The 19,949-nt window shown below is 37.9% G+C and overlaps 1 protein-coding gene across 7 annotated transcripts in view; it reads left to right on the top strand.

Moving 5' to 3' along the window:
• The window catches only part of tnikb (TRAF2 and NCK interacting kinase b), a 59,228-nt gene that overhangs the window by 36,001 nt on the left and 3,278 nt on the right, over nt 1–19,949 (top strand). The window contains exons 14-31 of one of the 7 annotated variants that reach the window (XM_081353422.1): nt 2,153–2,341; nt 3,021–3,374; nt 5,398–5,562; nt 5,643–5,888; nt 6,334–6,443; nt 6,624–6,742; nt 6,817–6,914; nt 10,993–11,174; nt 12,331–12,439; nt 12,764–12,910; nt 13,813–13,915; nt 14,129–14,305; nt 14,439–14,582; nt 14,712–14,846; nt 15,036–15,136; nt 15,397–15,546; nt 16,800–16,959; nt 18,542–18,681. In XM_081353422.1, the coding sequence (XP_081209548.1) occupies nt 2,153–2,341; nt 3,021–3,374; nt 5,398–5,562; nt 5,643–5,888; nt 6,334–6,443; nt 6,624–6,742; nt 6,817–6,914; nt 10,993–11,174; nt 12,331–12,439; nt 12,764–12,910; nt 13,813–13,915; nt 14,129–14,305; nt 14,439–14,582; nt 14,712–14,846; nt 15,036–15,136; nt 15,397–15,546; nt 16,800–16,959; nt 18,542–18,681 (2,829 nt within the window). Of the gene's footprint in view, nt 1–2,152; nt 2,357–3,020; nt 3,375–5,397; nt 5,563–5,642; nt 5,889–6,333; nt 6,444–6,623; nt 6,743–6,816; nt 6,915–10,992; nt 11,175–12,330; nt 12,440–12,763; nt 12,911–13,812; nt 13,916–14,128; nt 14,306–14,438; nt 14,583–14,711; nt 14,847–15,035; nt 15,137–15,396; nt 15,547–16,799; nt 16,960–18,541; nt 18,682–19,949 lie in introns of all 7 variants that reach the window. The other 6 variants (XM_081353421.1, XM_081353426.1, XM_081353424.1 and 3 more) reach the window with 6 other exon arrangements.

Genomic DNA, 19,949 nt, shown 5'->3' with positions numbered 1-19,949 from the left:
GAGCTATTAATAACAGTGAAGATTCACCAGTTTTCACTCATGCCAAAAGATATTAATGACAGTGAAGATTCACCAGCTCTCACTCATGCCAAAAGTTTAGCGTTTTAAGAGATTTAGCAATTCTGAAACATAATTTTAATTGGACACGCCCCTTTCCCCAAAACTCCACCCTTTAATGATACTGTTAAAACCACCGTAATCAGAGATGGAGCAGGAGAGCAACAGCTGTTAATGAAGCTGATCTCACTGTTGGCTTGTGGATTGTTAGCATATGGACAGCCTTGTGAATTTGCAATTCAGTATTATCTTACTATATTAGTACTTATTCAGTATTATCTGTGAAACAATAGATATTTTCTTAGTGTCTTTCCATAAAAAATGCTTCCAGTGGCTTTAAAACAACAATGCAGAGCATTTTCTTTGCTGTCATAAAGCATTTCATCGTTTTGTTGCTAATAACAGTGAAAGTGTCCTGCACAATGCCTCAGTTTAGCCGCATATGATCCATATTTTTAATCTTTTAATAAAGAATAAGCCATCCTTTCAAAAATGAATGTCTCTTGCATAATGAGCCTGTCTTTTAACACCTTTTTCTCGCCATATACCTTTAAAGTCTTTCTGCTGGGGTTTTCTGTCAGAGCACACTGCCATAAACTTGTTTTGCTCTATAATACTGTAATTTAATATGTACACTACTGTTCAAAAGTTTGGGGTCTGTAGAGTTTTTTTATGTTTTTGAAACCTCTCTAATCCTCACCAAAGCTGCATTTATTGATCAAAAAATACAGTAAAAAAAGTACTATTGTGAAATAAGTTTTCTATTTTAAAATATATTTAAATGCCATTTATTCTAGCATCATTATTCCAGTCTTTAGTGTCACGTGATCCTTTAGAAATCATTTCAAGAAACATTTATCAAACTGTTGAAAACCGTTTTTGCTGTTTAATATTTTTGTGGAAACTGTGAGACATTTATTTCAGTATTCTTTGATTAATAGAAATTTCAAAAGAACATAATTAATCTGAAATTGAAATCTTTGTAGCGTTATGAAAGTCTTTTGTCACTTTTGTTCAATTTAATGCAGCCTTGCTGATTAAAGGTATTAACTTCCTTCGGAAAACATTTTTGAACTGTACTGTAAATGTATATTACCACTATACAGATCTATCACTTGCAGTACATAAAATATCGCCTAAATCTAAAAATGATTGTAACTTGGTATTATTAGAAGTGATATTCCCAATGACATCCCATGGCATCTTCATCCATTATGAGCCCACTGTCTAGAAGACAGCTTACAGATACTCACATTTTTTTCAGAAGTGGGTTTAATCCAAAGCAACGTTTTCTTTGGTGCAACATACCCCTGGAGCTGTCTGGGGTTAATTGCCCTGCTCCGGGAAATTGGGATCAGGGTACGAAGTAACTCCCTAGTGCATGGATGGCTCATTCCATGGTTTGAACCAATGACCTCTAGCTAGTGAGCTCATCACACACAAGGTCACATGGGATCTATGCAGGGCAGCGAGTTATTATCAGGGTTTCTTACCTTCTGATTTGCTTGATTAATCTTTCATTGTTTCACTTAAACTTAAACTCTTTGAAGGCCCTGTCATCTCTTTTTCATCTTTCTTTCTCGCTCTCGTTCTGACGTGCTGCGCTATGGGGTTAGGAATATATCCGTCGGCAGTTAGAAGAAGAGCAAAGGCAGCTGGAGATTCTTCAACAGCAGCTTCTCCAAGAACAAGCTCTTCTGCTGGTAAACATTTCCACTATCACCTTTAAAGTACTTGCACTTCCTTTCTTTTCATCTTCTGCACTTATGGCATCTGTCGGTCCCTAGTGCACTCAGAGAGAGTATCGATTGTGCGAATTGATCTGGGGAATTTTGGGGTTTGTGGCAGCTCTGTTTGTTATTGCTCAGTTCTTTCGGAAATTAGACTCAGGATCCATGGCTGTCAGGGCATCGGAGGGCTTAGCTTATAGATCTGTTGAGATCATCCTAACATCTGATAGCCTCCAGTTATTTTTAGGGAGTACAAAAATCTGACCCTGTTAGGATTATTTTGTCTCATGTGGAGCATCTGCTCCATATGTCCCTCAAATCTTGCTCTTTTCACCTCATCCTCCCTCGTTCTCTGTTGTGTCTAGGAATATAAACGGAAGCAGCTGGAGGAGCAGCGTCAGGCCGAACGGTTGCAGCGGCAGCTTCAGCAGGAGAGGGCTTACCTGGTCTCACTGCAGCAACAGCAACAAGAGCCACGGCCTGCAGACAAAAAACAACTGTACCACTACAAAGACTCTGTCAACCCCAGTGACAAACCGGCCTGGGCCAAAGAGGTACAAAAACATCTGGTTAGGACCCTTACTTGATTACTACTATCTAGGGTTGTGTGAGAATATCCATTTTCTGATTAATCAGTCTTCCAATATTGAGTCATGAAATCCTGAATGTGAGTTTGCAATTAAAAGAAAGTAAACCTCTGAAACAATGGCAAGAAATGTCTTTTTTTCAGTTGTCTTGATTGACTGCATGCAAAAACTATGATGCAGTTCACAATCAAATGACTCTTATGATTCAGTTCTTTTTAGTGAATTAAAAACCCTATGCCACATTAGTGTAGCCTGATTCACGAAACCAATTATTTTTGGTGAGCTGGTTCTGTTTACTGAACCAAAAACATACACGGCTTTAGTGTTGACCAAAAATATATCCAAATGAATCAGAATCTAATACAATTTAGCACTGAATCAAGAGCTTATTAATCCGAAACAAACTGAATCAGGACTCTGAATCGATACCTAGCCCTATTGCTCTTTATCAAGATTCTAGAATCATTGATTGTAGACATTATAAGTCATTTGTTCTTACATTTTGCTTCCTGTGAATAACTTTTCCATTGGTTTTCAGAATCCACTGGATGCTTTTTGGTTTATCGTGCTCTGAAGCGGCCTTCCTTGCATTCTCAGTTTTGTGGGTCATTATCTGAACGGTTTTATTGTGCTTATCTGAACACAGGTGATGGAGAGAGCTCAGAGTAACTCCCCTCGAATCCCTCCCAAGAAGCACCATTCGTTTAACAGTCCTGGAGAAAAACGTGTCGGCCACCTTGTCCCTGCTGACCAGAACCCCTCTAATCAGCCCACGAGACCCCCTTCCTACCCAGCAGCCTCCCACTCGAGAGAGACGGAGCTGGTCGAGCCTCAGCTCAGGATAGTCAGTGGGCCGAACGTTCCTAGAATCCGTGTGTCTTGCGAGCCAGATCCGTCCCAGCTGCTCAGGATGGTCCAGCAGGAGCAAGAGTCCCGGGTCCGCAATCCCGGTCGCTCCAGCAAAGGGGCTGATATTGAGAGAGACTTATACCTCTCAAAGGTCTGCCTCCGCTAGCATGACTCCTTTTTTCATCATGACCTAGACGCTTACCGATCTGGTCATGGTGTATTAAAGATTTAATGTGGGAAAAATATATTTTTTCCAAATTTCTATCGGGGCATTTGGATGATCACTGCCTTGTCTCTGTTTTCCTCTTGTTCTCCGGGTGAACGTGTTCACATCTCACTGTTAGTTGGTGGATTTTCTTCAGACAGCTTCTGCTCTCGCTGTCGTCTTGTTCTAATTTCCCGTAATCTTCTCTTTGATCTCACCTATCGCTCCTTTTCTTCTTATAGAAAGCTGATTACAGAGGAGCAGGGGTTTGTGGGGAGAAGATGAGAGAGGTTTGGATGTGTTGGGCAATAAGAGTAGCTTTAGACCAGTGGTTCTCAACCGATTTGACTCCAAATACTTCCATTATCAAAGACAATACAAAAGGCCCCCCAAAATATTTCTGATCCCTCTGCCACAATGGTAGATCTGCTAATTTCAGAAACTCGGATTGTCAATTTACATAATTAATGAAATAATTATAAGTCATTAAATTCCATAATCTCAATAACCTAATGTGTAAACTGTGTTTTGTCTTATATTTTTAACTAATTTTTGCTTCCCCCTTGGAAGTGTGCTGAGGCCCCCTAATGAGTCCTGCCCCCCCCCCTGGTTGAGAACCTGTGCTTTAGGCATTGTTACAATTACAAAGGATTGTTGATAAGGGGTGGTGTGTTACTTGTAGACAGATTGTGCTCTGAAGACTGTCTCTAAAGTCATTTCAGATCCAAACCTCCCTTCATTATCAGAGAAGAAATGAACATGGTTTTCTCACTAACATGGCTTTTTCTGTCTCATTGGACACTTGACGTCTAGATTGGCCATAGGCGATTCTTTTCATGTCTGGAAATGCTTGTGAATGGTGCATGACAGTTTTGAGGCTTGTTGTTTGAATTTGAATCAGCTAGAAACAGCTACTCTTCAGCATCTCCTTTAATATACTGGACATAATGGACTAAACGTTTCCTTTCTGTCTTTAACTTGATGATATTTCTTTTTCTGTCATTTAGTTGTATGTTTCTTCTTTGCTTATGGAGTCATTTCGTTTGGGCTTGCGGAAGTGAACAAAAGATTATCTACAGTCAAGCTCAGGGAACAGGTCTAAAAATGTCTCTAAACTGTCTTGTAATGAGGCCGTCTCTTGAATTTAGGCCAGGCGGATTTTGACAAAGATTGAAAAACAATCTCGGGTGATTATGTATATGGGAAAGATGAATAAGATTGCCAGAGAGAAGTCTCTGTACAACCTTCTTAAATTGCTACAGGTCTCATCACCACGTTATTAGCTGTTCTTATTATATGAAGTAAACTAATTTGTGTTGATTTAAAATTTTAATTAGCTTATGCAAATGCACTGAATTGCCATCTTTAGCCACAAAATTGGTTCATACTAAAAACCAGGGTTTATTTGGGGTTTAGAAGTAGATTTAATAATTCAGTGTCAACAGTTCACAATCTAATTATTTACTTAGAAAATATTAGCTATTTTTTGGTTGGTAATACATTAATGGATTCAGTTCATTTTGTGCATATATTTAAAGATGTGTACATACTACTGTTCAATAGTTTGGGAATAAAAAAATAAAATAAATTAATACTTTTATTCACCAAGAATGCTTTAAATTGATCAAAAGAAATACAGGATATTAGAAAGAAATCTAAAGGATCATGTGACACTGAAGACTGGAGTAATGATGCAGAAACCTCAAGAATAAATTACATTTTAAAATATATTGAAATAGAAAAGTTATTTTAAATTGTTATAATAACAAATAATAAAGCAGTTGTAATAACAATTTTCACAGTTTTTTTATTAAATAAATGTAGCCTTTATGTAGCCTAGTTACGGTAGACTCCTACGGTGTCTCATATGTACTTCGTAGTTTCGCAGTCCATTCTGACTCCCAAGCAAAGAGGAAACAGATTGCTTGTGAAGAGTTGCATGGACATTAACATCCTCTCTGTCTGTCAGGTTGAGGAACGTTCCAAGCTGAACCGCCAGAGCTCTCCGGCTCTCCAGCATAAAGTGGCCAACCGTATTTCTGATCCCTCCCTGCCTCCCCGCTCAGAGTCCTTCAGCAGTGGAGGCATACAGCAGGCCCGGACGCCTCCCATGCATCGCCCGGTAGAGCCTCAGGTACTTCTTGACCTCCTGACCTGTCTTAACAGATTTCAGATGTGGTGTGAAAAACACTGACCTCAAAGTTCTTAATTCAGATGGCGCACCTAGTTTCGGTGAAGTCCCATGGCTCATCCATGACAGGATCCCAGTCTCTGCATGATCAGTCCTCTCAGGGCGTCTCAGCCTTCCAAGAGGGTCTGTCGCCTCACCGACCCCCGATGCCTCGCCAGAACTCTGACCCCACGTCAGAAACCCCGGCCCCACCACCTCGCATCACCAGCCGAGACGACAAGTTTGACCGCAGCTCTTGGCTGAGACAGGAAGATGATGTCCCTCCAAAGGTGATAATCTGGGATGAAATGTGTTGACTCTGAAGCAGTGGTTCTCAACTTGTGGATCACAGGTCTTTTCTGATTGGGTCTCAGAAAGCGAAAAACCTTGCTGAATATGATTAATAATCAAATGTAACTGATCATATAATCGAGCATAGTTAGGAGGACTATGCAAATTTAATAGGCTTGTCAAATTAATAAAGGAAGGAGAAACACCTTTTATATATTTTGTCGAAGGCTGTGCGCCCAGTCAAACTCTACAATATTTTGGCACAAATATTGTAAAAATATAAGAAAATATTTAACTACATTAAATATGGGTTCACTTGAAACAAAAGTAAACATGGTTTGAGCCATTTTTATTATTTTGTCCCACATTTTATCTGATTATTTTGTCAAAGCTGTTTTTCTAAAGTGCATCTTAGTAAAGTTAACATCTGTTAACATGCTTCAGGTACCCCAAAGGACCACTTCCATATCCCCTGCGCTGGTGAGAAAAAATTCTCCTGGGAATGGACCAGGTGGACTGGGACCAAGAACCGGAGCACATCTGATCCGAGCCAGGTATATACTTTACATCCCACACATTTTTCACTAACTTATATACATATATAATATATATTTGTATTTACTTATCTTGACATCTTAACCCCTTTAACTGTAACTGCTAGTAGTAAGTTAATCAGTCTTCTATGATCGAAATGTTAAACTCCACATTTTCCTTGTGTCCTACCATTGCCACAGTAACCCAGACCTGCGTATTTCCATGGACCCGGCTCTCCAGAGAACCAGCAGTGGGAGTTCTTCCAGTTCTAGCACGCCCAGCTCTCAGGGCGGCTCCAGTGAGAGGAACCGGATGGGAGGTGAGAGACCCTCTGGAATATTCTCTCAGCACAGCCTCTCCACACCAATCCTTGACGTTCAATTGTCTCCACAGGCTCCAGTAAACCTGAGGGATCCCCATCAGTGTCCCAAGAATCCAAACCCAAAAACCAGGAAGAGAACAGGGAGGTGACCAGACCCAGCCGACCAGCGGTGAGAAACACAGTTCCCAAAATGTATCATCAAAGCATAACTCTGCTTCAAATGTTTCTGCTCTGACAGGGCTGGTTTCCAAGAACAGGATAAGCCTAAAATTAAAATATCTAACACTTCACTAACTTCTTTTTATGACTTCTTAAACTAAATATCTTTTACAAACCTGCACTGTTTTCCCAATAACTCATGATGTTCTTTCCAAATTGATTTACCATCAATTAAAGACTCCATTAAATCAAAATTGTCAATTGTCAATGTAAGCCCTTCAATATGCCCCACCCAAACTTTCTGTTTCAACAAAGTACATCAATGCAGAAATTAAAATGTGTCGAGCAATTTTATGGGGTCTTTAATATTTCACCAGTAAATCAAATCTCATTTGAGCTAACCTACTCATGACCTTCAGCTATATGATGATGTTCACATTTGCCTCAAATAAAAACTGTGTGCCGCTTTGTGTTACTAACCATTTTCTCATTTAACATTTTGTCTAATCCGTTCAATTGTCCCTCCACCCGTGGTTCTCTATTGTCAATTGCTTTTCTCCAGAGTTATAAGAAAGCCGTAGATGAGGTTAGTGACATCTTTTCACTTCATCTCTCTCTGTCCATTTTCGTGCTTCTTACATTCAAGCACTCATTTGCTGCCTGTCTCATCTATTTCTGTCACTCGCCCTCTCAAGTCTTCAATCGTTCTCTCATCAATATTTCACACCATCTCTCATTCCTTAACTCCCCTCCAATCTTTCTGTCTGTCTGTCTCCTTCACAGCTTCAGACGCCGTGTCAGTCACCATCATTAGCTGCACTTTTCTCCATCGCACCAATTTGTCACAGTCGTTCACAGTGTCCGTAATCCTTGACACCATATCAGAGTTTTCACTAGCCGCGTTTCCATTACAGATTTGCGCAAATGTTTTGCGCTATTATCTAAATATCGATAAAAAACTATTGCGAAATGACGGCGTTTCCATTAACCGATGTTATGCGACTAAAACGTCCTTTTTTCTCTCGCGGTAAGTCATTTCAAAAATCACGGCAACTGACGTTGGTTTATAACATATCACAGCCAACGCATTAGACATTATTATTATTAATGGAAGGAGTACGTGGCGTGTTATCCAAGCATCAGGGAAAGACCCTTATAATGCGAACGACACATGTTTCTGGGTGTTTCGCCCTCATTTCTGCTCCGAGGTTTTGATTGTGGCATTTCTTTGAGATTTAGAATCCAGTATTCCTATAGTCTAATTATTATTATTTTTTAATGAATTTAATAAAGAACTCTGTCTCGTATTCTGTCCAAACGATCCATGTAGGCTATTTTGTGTCCATTCGTTTTTCCTTTTTTAACCCGTAGTTGAAAAACGAAAAATGAACGGTTGTTGTCTTTTTAAAACGCAAAGTTGAACACCAAAATTTTAATTTGAACTGGCTACACCAACTGCTGCGCAAAAAAAAAGTAAATATCGAAGAATTTTCAGATTTTTGTTTAGGACTTTTTGCCCCTTTATTAAACATTTAAAATAGTCACAAATTAATATGGAAAACATCTCGATTTTACTGGTTTTCTAAGGCCAAATTAGAACCTGGAATTGATGTTTTCCCGCAGTGCTGAATGAGAAGAGCCATTAATATTATTAATAAACTATTGTTTTGGCTAAAATCACATCTCCATCTCCGCTGTTAAGCAGATGCGCTTTTAGAGAGAAATGCACCTTTCATACGAATTACAAAATCAGAAGGTATTAGCTTTCGATTCGAATTTGTTCGTTTTAAAGTGGACATTTCAAGCTTTAGCCTATATTTTGTTTCAGTTCTCGCGCTCCAGTTTACGGAGATCATGAAAGTGCGTCTGATTGTTTTCTTTTACTTTACAAAAGCACAACGTTTTATTTTGTTATTGTGAGTATACACAAATAAAAGTAGTTGAGAATAATGTATTATTATTTTCTGTATGGCCAGAAATGATAGAGTATTTTTAAGTTGTTTCCACTGTTGATAGGAAAATGCAAGTGTTCACGCCCGCGCCTCTGTGCCATGCAGTGCGCGCTCCTCACGCTTTGTTCTTTTTTTGCATAAAAGCGTCTTCTAAATATAGCCTATTAAATGTTAAAATAAAATAATATAAAATAATTATTAGGCCTATTTGCGTAGCTATACATGGACCTCAAACACACCGCGTCTTCTAAGTCAGGTGACTGTAAATGCGCAAAAACTGTTTCCATTGCAGTTTTGCGAAATATTCCTTTTTCGAATTGCCTGAAAAACCACCTCATGAGAGCGTAAAAACTTTTTTGCGATAAACGGGAGTTTTTGCGAAATTGACGTGTTTCCATTGAGCGTATTTTTAATTCGCAATTTCAATTTGCGCAATTTGAAGGGTAATGGAAACGCGGCTACTGTTACCTAGACAACAGCTGTTTTAGGCCAAGGAAAAGGGATTTTGTTAGATGTAATGTTATGTACTTTGTTAAAAAAAAAAACCCTGCAATTATGTATCTTATTGAAGTGATTTATTTGTGCAGTTGTTTTTAGAATATTAACTTTAATTGACTTTAATCAGTAGAACTTACATTTAATTTGTTGTGAAACGAAAACAAGGCAGTGAGGGATGGAAGTCCAGAGCATTCAATGGTTTCTCAAGCATATTGTTTTTGTGGAAATTGTAATTATCATTCATACATATTGTCGTATTCAGTGCAAAAAGACGAGCGTAACAAATTTGTGCAAATTATTTGTAAAACCATTCTTGCGTAAATTGTCACATTCAAGTGGTAAATTTAGTTTTTTTCGCCAACAAAGCATTAGTGCCACTGCATAACATTGATTCTGTACGAAATTTTGTGTAAATCATTTGTAAAAATCATTCTTGTGTAAATTGTTGCAATGCCACTGCAAACGGACAAGCTAATCAAAAGTTGTTTAAATTGTTCGTAAAAAGTGTCCTTAAACATATTGTTGCTTTAAATTAACCCTAACCCTAAGCAGAATGAACTTCTTTAAATTGTTGGTAAAACTATTCAGATCAATCTGAGCCGATATTTAGGAGGAGTTTCTGTGTAATTCGTCCATAAACCGAGTTTATTGTCACATTCTGTTCAATGCATCAATTTATATAAGAATGATTTAGTGAACAGTTTGCACAGAAATTAGTTCTGCTCATGTTTCATGAATCAGAGACAATATCATTTTAGTCCTAGATAATGTAAAAAAAATTGCGTGCGATGTTTCCTGGGTTTTGTGACCACTGGATAGACATTATTTTATAATCAGCTGCTCAGGTAATCAACAGTTTGACACACTGAATGTACTGTACTTCTATTCCTCAACCTTTTTTTCATTTTTGACAAATGATGCGTTTAAACGTAATCTTGCGTTTTGCTCAAGATTGTTTACAGCATCACACTCCAGGTGTTAGGTTGCACATTCAGTCAAAACTGGAAATTAGCATCTCTTTCAAGCATCATTGTTTAAATATAAGAGCACAAGAGTTGACTTCTGGTTTCTCAATGACGTTTTCTCTCTATCTGGCTGCCTGGTGGCCTGTCAACAGGAGGAGCTGGTAAGACGGGCACAAAGCTGGAGCTGCTGACTCTTACTAACCTTCTGCATGCAGGGCACAGGCCTCAGGAACAACCCCTAGTTCTGCTTCAGTTCTTCACACTCCTTGTCTATTATTTCTCTGACTTGTGCACGTGATGGTTTATACTGTTGTGCATCATTCTCCGAAATGATGGTGGATGTTTTTATCTCACCTTTAGTAAAGCTTTATCAAATGTTTTACTTGATTTTCCTGTCTGTAATGGTTTGCTTATTTCTTTGTTTCTGGTAATCTCTTCGGTGCCATTTACATGACCTAAATGTGCAAAACGAAGTTTATCGTCACGACTTCTACTAACGGATAAATTATTGTAGCATATATGCTCTTCACAGGCTTAAAACATGAAATGCTGTTTACATTTTGGTGGATTTATTGTTCACTGGTGATCAAATCAAGCAGATCAAGGAATGAAGAAAACCTTATGTCGTCTTTTTGTCTTCCTCTCCCTTTTCTGATCATTCCCTGCCCTGAAGGACCTCACTGCTCTGGCCAAAGAACTCCGCGAGCTGCGAACCAATGAGGAAACAAACCGGCCTCCCAGGAAAGTGACAGATTATTCCTCATCCAGTGAGGAATCAGAAAGCAGTGAGGATGAGGATGGAGAAGGCGGGGCTCATGATGGAACGGTCCCTGTTAGTGATATTCCACGCATTATGTGAGTGTTTTAGTTAACAGTAACAACACTGGTCACGTTTCTTTGAGTCCATTGACATGCTTTTGTACTTTCAAATGTTGACAAATTATCTGTTAGCAGATACACATTAATATACAGTCTTTTGCTCAGGGCCTCATTAAAAAAGTTTTTGTGCAATTAAATTCTCTCCTGAATGACAATTTTCTCTTACCTCGACTCCTTTACATTATATATACACTATAATACTGTCTGCTATTTTTAATTAGTATATAAAACATGTAACAATAAACGTTTCAAACAGTATTATTGTTGGCAGATGACCTTATCAGGTTGACTATTAAATATCAGAAAGTGGCGTCCAATTAAGATTATTTTGCATTTTATGTGAATGCATTTTATGAAAAGTTAATTTGAAAAAAAAAAGTTAACTTTTGAGAGTTTTAGTAGAGTTTGGAAAAAGATGACAGATGATATTACGTATTGTTTATTTGACACATGGAAAATAAGGTAAAATCAGTTGTATTGCATTGTGGGAAACAATACCCAGCAGAGAATGCTTTGTGCACAGGCAATTTGCATAATTTGCAAACAGCAGGAATGGAGTAGTATACTAGTATTTTAAAATGTCTAATTAAACACAGGAAAGTAAGTGTCTTTACCAACCATTTCAGTTGGTCTCTACAATGTCTTAAAGGTGCAGTATGTAATATTCACAGCTAGTGGTTGAAATGGGTACTGCAGTCTAAATTCAAAATTTTGGAGAGGGTTGTTTCTCCCGTCCTCACAGCTCACGCTGTTTGCCAGTTTTAGAACACAACAGGAATGAGCGCAATTAACAATGGTAGGCGATGAGCCTTGCACTGGAAGTTGATGAGTTTTAATTTACCTCTGGGCATAGAGCTTTTTAGATGGATGCTGAGGCTTTTTAAGAATCTGCGATCTCTGACCTAGTTTGTTTGCTGGCTTCCATGGCTGCAATATGCTGTTTTCTGCCAACTGGCAACCCAGGGTGTTTAAATACTATTGGGTAAATTGGCAGCCGGCGAGATCTCATAGACCAAAACAAAAAACACACAACGCACATTTCAAAGTAGAATAACTGGCTGCATTGTTTTTCAGAGAAACGAGTATGTGAACTTAGAAGTCATTTGTGTATTTTGTCCTATTCTCCCAACAGGCCTTCTGCTGGCCAGGGTGGCACTGACTCACTGGGCAACCTGGAAGATTCTCACGCCAATGATTCATTTGGTAAAAATTCACAAGACGGCACCCTGGTGATGCGAGAGGTAGGTGCACCTACCTAGACGGGTTCCTTTCCTGGTTAGCAAAAACTCCTACACTCATTCCTCTAGTGTGTCACACTTTTATTTCTCTTTTAGTTTACCAACTCATGTTTGTTTTTGCCTTGGTTAAGCCTTATTTTATTGGCTTATATTTTGGTATTTCTTTCACCTTCTGATTTCTCCAACAAAATCTCTGATCAAGCTTGTCGCACACTTGCTGACAGAGGCACACTCCGTGCATTTCCCGAATATCTCTCCAAGAATGCTTAGCCACGCAAGGGTCCTCCAGTAGTGTAGCCCTACTCCTCTTTCTCTTCCTCTCTGCAGACGTTTGGGGAAAGAAAGCTCGGCCATGCCGAGAGCAATGGTTTCCCCGGTAACTTCAATCTCCCCGATCTAGTGCAGGAAAGCCACTCGCCTGGCGAGGGCCCTGGGCGGCATTCTAGCGGGCTGGACCTGGACTCTGTGGCTGAAGTAGGTGACGGACAAGCCTGTTAGAGCCACCCTGCACTCCAACCCTCAAATTTCTAACCCGACACATCTAATCCATCCCCATTCAATTCAGATGCACATATTTATCTGGTTGTAGATTCACTAAAGCCCAGATCTCGTTATAATTCACATTCATTTCCTTGTTTTTTTTTCTTTTTGTTTCTTATTTATTCTCTTTATTTAATTTGCTATCATTTTAACCTCACATTTTTAAACATATAGGACAGTCAATAAAATGCTTTCTCCCCTTTGACCCATTTTCCCTTCTCGTAAGTGCCCTGATTTTGTGCCTTTACTTCAGAAAATTATTTTATTAATCAGTATTTTTCATTAAAAAAATATCTGAACGTCCTTTTAACAAGATTAATTCACTTGGAATTTTTTTTGTAATATTTTAAATACACAACAGTTTAAAAGTTTGGGGTTGGAAAGATTTTTAATGATTTTGGAAGAAGTCTCACCAAGGGTGCATTTATTTGATCATAAAGTAAAAACCGTAATATTGTATATATAAATTAAGCATTTATTTGAAATAGAAATCGTTTGTAACATTAATATATTTACAGTCACTTCTGATCAATCTAATGTGTTCTTGCTGAATAAAAGTATTAATATCTTTTATGTAAAAAAAAAAATTCTTACAGATCCCAAACTTTTGGACCGTAATATAGATCTTGGAATAAATCTGTAAGAAAACACACACACACAAATATATATAAACAAGACAAAATACTGATTATGTAAATAAACTTTTGTAGTGCTTGCTTTTCCTGCTAACATTTTACAATAAATGGACTTTTCTAACTGCAGTCAATCATTAAATGAAACATTTTGTATTGTTTGTGGATGCTTGTTTATCACATCCTGATTTTCCATGTTGGCAGTTTGGGATGGGGAGTGGATCCAAAGCTTCCTTCACACCTTTTGTGGATCCACGAGTGTATCAGACCTCCCCCACAGAAGACGATGAGGACAACCCTGCCTCAGGTGACTTATCCACCTCTTATACCCCTTGTTCACTTAAATAGTTACAGTGCTGGTGTCCTTTTCATCAGTGGAAATGCTCAGAATTGGGCACCAGCTCAGAGATTGGCACTTTGTTCATGAAAAAAGCGGCACTTCTTGATGTATGATGAGCACTCAACAAAATCCTACTGCAAAGTGAAACAGTCAGTGATTGATGTTTTTCTTTGGCGACAGCTCATTTTGCAGATGAACTCATGCGACAGGAACAGGAACAAGCACGATTGAACGAGGCTCGAAAAATTTCTATTGTTAATGTCAATCCCACCAATATCCGGCCACACAGCGACACACCGGAAATCCGCAAGTACAAAAAGCGCTTCAACTCTGAGATCCTGTGTGCTGCACTATGGGGTGAGTCCAAGGCTGGTTTATCTACTTTTTTCTTACATCTGTTCCTAATTGAGAGTAGCATAAATGCTTTCATAACACTTCAGATCCATTATGATCTTCAGATCGTTTAAACTCTTGTTTTTGATCGGTGCAGGAGTGAACCTGCTGGTAGGAACAGAAAATGGACTCATGTTACTAGATCGCAGTGGTCAGGGCAAAGTCTACAATCTGATCAACCGCAGGCGTTTTCAACAGATGGAGGTTCTGGAGGGTCTCAATGTCCTGGTCACCATATCAGGTGAGCTCAATATCAACTCTCCATTTGACTGGACAAAGATCTGTTTTGTTTATTTTGTTCGTTTTGTTAGATCTCTGTATTTTCTGTATGTAATGAGAGGTTCATAATTCCTCTTTTTTTTTTTCACAGGCAAAAAGAATAAACTGAGGGTCTATTATCTGTCATGGCTCAGAAACAGGATACTTCACAATGACCCTGAGGTAGAAAAAAAACAAGGATGGATCACTGTTGGTGACCTAGAGGGTTGTGTCCATTATAAAGTCGGTATGTCCTTTGGCCAATTTGGCCAAATCGATTTCATACCTAAATTTTCTTCGGTCTATCAATCGGTCTATCTATCTGTCTGTCTGTAAAGTTGATCATCTGTCGATCATCTATCTATCTATTTGTCTGTCTGTCTGAAAAAAAAATGGCATTCTAATAATATTTTCACATGTATTTGTTGTTCAACAGTCAAATATGAGAGGATTAAGTTCTTGGTGATTGCATTGAAGAATGCAGTGGAGATTTATGCCTGGGCTCCCAAACCATACCACAAATTCATGGCTTTTAAGGTGAGATAGACGTCCGGTCCAGTGGGATCCCCTTTACCCCCTTTAAGAGCATTTGTGTGATCGTTTTGACTAAACTGCTCTGCAAAGTTGAATTCTAAGGCCTTTTTTCTTCTAAAGTTATGCAGAGCATGAAATGTGCAATTTAGGTAGCTATTTTGGTACTATAGTGCCTAGAGCATATTTCGTTGTGAGTGTCATTGTTTAAAGTCCCTCAGTAGCTTGTTCGTCATGTTTTCAGTGTCTCTTCTGTCTCTCCAAAGTCTTTCACAGAACTTCAGCACAAGCCTCTGCTTGTAGACCTGACGGTGGAGGAGGGTCAGAGGTTAAAGGTTATCTATGGCTCCAGCGTTGGTTTTCACGTGATAGATGTCGACTCTGGGAATCCATACGATATCTACATTCCATCCCACGTAAGTGACAACAGGCCGAGCGGAGGCAGCTCTCCCCTCCTTACCCTGATTCCAAGGGACTTTAAATAGGACGACTCCTCCCCGGGGACACTGGCATGCCACTGTAGTGTTGATGTCTGGATCACATATGTGTCTTTTAATTACAGACAGGGTCCAAATTTAACACTCAATCCAAAAGCAAGTCAAGAAACAATTTTGGTGAGAAAAAATAAAACCCTTTCCAGTTGGCTGGTAACTTTTTAGGGACTGTAAAAAATACTTGGTTTTATTTAATACATAATACGTATTAATTGTCTGACATGAGTCTAACCCTTATTAGTTAAATATTTATATATATATACAGACATTTAAGGCAATATTAAAGACATCTGGTGCAACTTAAGTCTTCTAACAACTTGATCCTCTATGAGAAATGTATCGTCATAAGTTTATCAGCAATTTATTATCAGAAATGTATCTTATTAACTTTTTAACATAGGTGTTGTTTTATGAATTTTTCCAGAAAAACATACAAGATGCCTAAAATATAGGAAAACTAAAACACAATGCGTTTACTTTTTCACGGAAATTCGGAGACCGGTTGATTTATTTGATGCTACCACAATGACCTATAATTTTTGTCACAAATATATCATGAAGGAAAACAGCTTATATAAATATTACATAAAAAGATAAATTCATAAATATATTAATATAAATGATGGTCTAAGATTGACCTGAAATCACCTGGTTTTGCAGAAAGTTAATTTTGGACCCTGATTGCACAGTTTAGAGCAACACGTTTGAATGTTTTGTGTGTAGATGAATGGTTATTCATCTATTAGTTGACTAAAACGGATTTCATGATATTGCAAGTACATGCCATTATTGTTCTAACATTATCAAGTGTGATAGAAAAGTATCTCCACTGTAAGAGAAAAAAAATGTCCCCGATCTACGACCTTTGACAAACCAAACTTGTACATGAACCAAAGCAGCCAAACCGTTCCAATGCCCCATGGTAGCCTGTTAGCAGGGCGCTTTTGGGCTCAGGCGTCGGTGTGGTGGAGTGGAGGGCAGGAGTCTCGATTGTTGCAGCAGTTTCTCGAAGGGAGAAGCTCTGGCCGCCCACAGCACGAGACAGTGGAGCAGAAAACATGACTGACAGGGCCGGCCCGAGGGGGGGGAGAGCGTCATCTAGTGGGGGAATGTTTTGCACTACGGCTCGTTTTTGTCACCCCAAGGCTCATCTGCGCCCACCCCTCCCTTCCCAGATTCAGGGCAGTGTTACCCCTCACGCCATTGTGGTGCTTCCCAAGACCGACGGCATGGAGATGCTTCTGTGTTATGAAGATGAGGGAGTCTATGTGAACACATACGGCAGAATCACTAAAGACGTGGTGCTCCAGTGGGGAGAGATGCCCACCTCTGTTGGTAGGTTTTGGTTGTTTATTTCACACAAAACGCTCCTGTTCTCCTTCTAGAGCCCTGATGCGAGTGCACCTGACCGTCCCCGACACCCCTCAGAATGAAGCCTCTCTGAATCAGTCCTCTCACACAAACACGCATGTCTCTGTCCACTCATTGCTCTTCTCTCTTTCCTGTCCCTCACTTAACTAGACCGCTTTTCTGCCCATATAATCTGCCCTGTGCCGCCTCACCCCACCTCACTTCGGCCCACCTATACTAAACCCTGACGGAGTGCAATGTTTGTCTGTATGTCTGGCACATCTTGTGTACTGTTTTGTTCACTCTGTTAACACTATATATATCTCTGTTATTAATAACCACTTAATCTGATTTCCTTTAAGACCAAAAAACTTTCTGATTTGACCTTGGATCCGATTTTCATACTATTTTTATACTTGGGTGAATGTCAGAAAACATGTCTGGGTCACATTTCACCTTAAAATCCAAATAATAATAATAATAGTATTCATATTATGCTTTGATGCTATTCAATTTGCATATGTAAATTATTTAATTGTCATGAAAAAAAATCTCACTTGATTTACCCAAAACTAAAAAATTGATATATATTTAATGTTCTTGAAGAAGACTATTAGTCCATTTGTACATGGAACAGTGTTTAATTGTCATTAAAAATCACATTTCACAATGCAAATTTATTTGATTTTCTCTTGATTTTGGAGTGAAATGTGACCCGTTTTCATGAGATTTACCCAAAAATAAAAACCAATTCTATTCAGCATAGATTTTTTTTTTAACACTAACCGAGACAAAGAGACCGTCATCAGTTTCGATGTAACTCTTGCTGTCTTTATAGATGTAAATATTGGTGTCTTTCAGCTCTTGCTTTACCACCATCATGCATCAGATATTGTGCCATTTGTCTCTATAATTGATTTCCAACCTTAATTTTTGTTTGTATGTGTGTTTTCATCTCTCATCTGTGAAAAATGTTATGATTTAGTCTTTTGTCATATGTTGTCTGATACTGAGGGTTCAGATGTAGACCAGCAGCCGCCCACCCCCTCAGTTCTGAACAAATTAATGTTTCATCCAAATTATGTTCAACTCTACAGTGATTCTGCATTCATGATAACAAAGTAAAATTCATATCTCATGCATTTTCTACACAAAGATATCAGCAGCAAAGTCAGTCAAAACAACCAGATCATCATTTTCTCTATGAAGGGCACAGGAAGTCCTCGGAGAGAGTTGATTTTTAGTTCATTAGTATCCAAAGAGCTCTGGATTTGGATGCTAGTTCCTTTTGACATCAGTTTCAAAATGAAAGCCCAATAATAACCATAATGCTTTAATTTGTGATGCTCAGAAACTGCTGCAATAATGACCTCCTGATGATGTGGGGTGGCTTTGGCAGGCTTGTTTTCATTGGATCTGGGCTAGTTTCAAGTTGCTGTTGGAAGTCAGAAGTCGTTGAGGAACGGGGTGCTGTGATGATGTACTGCATTTGATGTCAGCGCTCTCCTGTCACATGTTTCTTTTGTCTTTTGTATATGTTCGCGTCCTTCCCCCTCCGCTTCTGCAGCCTACATCCACTCCAACCAGATCATGGGCTGGGGAGAGAAAGCCATTGAGATCCGCTCCGTGGAAACGGGACACCTCGACGGAGTTTTCATGCACAAGCGAGCACAGCGACTGAAGTTCCTTTCGGAGAGAAACGATAAAGTATGTCAAGTCACCTTTGTTTTATGTAGCCATTTATACAATATCGATTGTTTTAAAGCAGCTTTACAGTGATAAACAGAATTCAATTCTGCTGTAATACAATAGTGTCATTGTTCACCTGAGGTCTGGTGTTGATTCAGTTGTTCAATAACTGTAAAGATCATGATATGTTATGATTATGCATCTTACTCAGTTTTTTAACAGTTTAACAGTGTTTAAAATTACACGCGTCACTTTGAAATTATGGGAGTCTTTATGTGGGCCAATGACATGCCACACATTTTGTTTGTCCGGATTTATTAATTTACTCAAAAATATAATAAAATTCATTTCTGATCATAAAATTTATATTTATAAAATTTAGATCATATAATTTTTTATATTTTATATATATATATATATATATATATATATATATATATATATATATATATATATATATATATATATATATATATGTATTTTTTTAAAATGTCAGCTTGTTATCTAAGATAATGAAGAGAATGCTTTATTTAAAAAAATATTTTATTATTATTTAAAATATATAATAGTTATATAGTAATATCTATTTAATAATGTAATTTATAATATAATTTTCTTTATACATTTTCATAGTATTTAAAAAAAAACTTTTTTACCTTTAATCTGTAATACTATAAATAAAATATAATAAAATAAATAAGGTGTACATTCGTAATAAAAGTTTAAGGAACGTGTTATTATGTTTTACTTGATTTTTATACATGACGTATAAACCTTTAGCCACTTCGTTTAAACTTTTCTTAAAAATAGTATAGAAGTTTTTCAAAACTATAAACCAACATGAATACACTGATCGTATTTGTGAATATTTGTTATTTTCTTTTCTTATTCTTGATTATGGATGTGTTGTCAATTGATCGGTGTTGTTTGTGTCATTGAGATACTATTGTAGTTTTTATTAATATTTTGAATTAGTTTTCGTTTTAATTTAAAAAAAGTTTTAGTAATCTTGTGTTTTTGTCATTTTTATTAGTTTTATTAGTAGTTATACTGTCTATAGTTTTAATTTGTTATTTTAGTACATTAACTTAAACTAAATGAAAATGGGAAATGTTGCCTACTAGCTGAAATAAGTTTTATATATTTTATTTATTTCAGTTAATGTTTATTTAATTTCAAGTAACACATTTTTTTTATGGTTTGAGCTTTAGCTAAGTATAATAACTCTAACTGATAACAAAAACTGAATGTAGATTGTAACAGTTTTCTCCTTTGTGTGAGTATAA

The sequence above is a fragment of the Scardinius erythrophthalmus genome (genome assembly GCF_964197995.2).
Source record: "Scardinius erythrophthalmus genome assembly, chromosome: 22".
In the NCBI taxonomy this organism is placed as follows: domain Eukaryota; kingdom Metazoa; phylum Chordata; class Actinopteri; order Cypriniformes; family Leuciscidae; genus Scardinius; species Scardinius erythrophthalmus.
The sequence above is the reverse complement of the archived record's forward strand: the minus strand, read 5'-3'. Positions and strand labels throughout refer to the sequence as shown.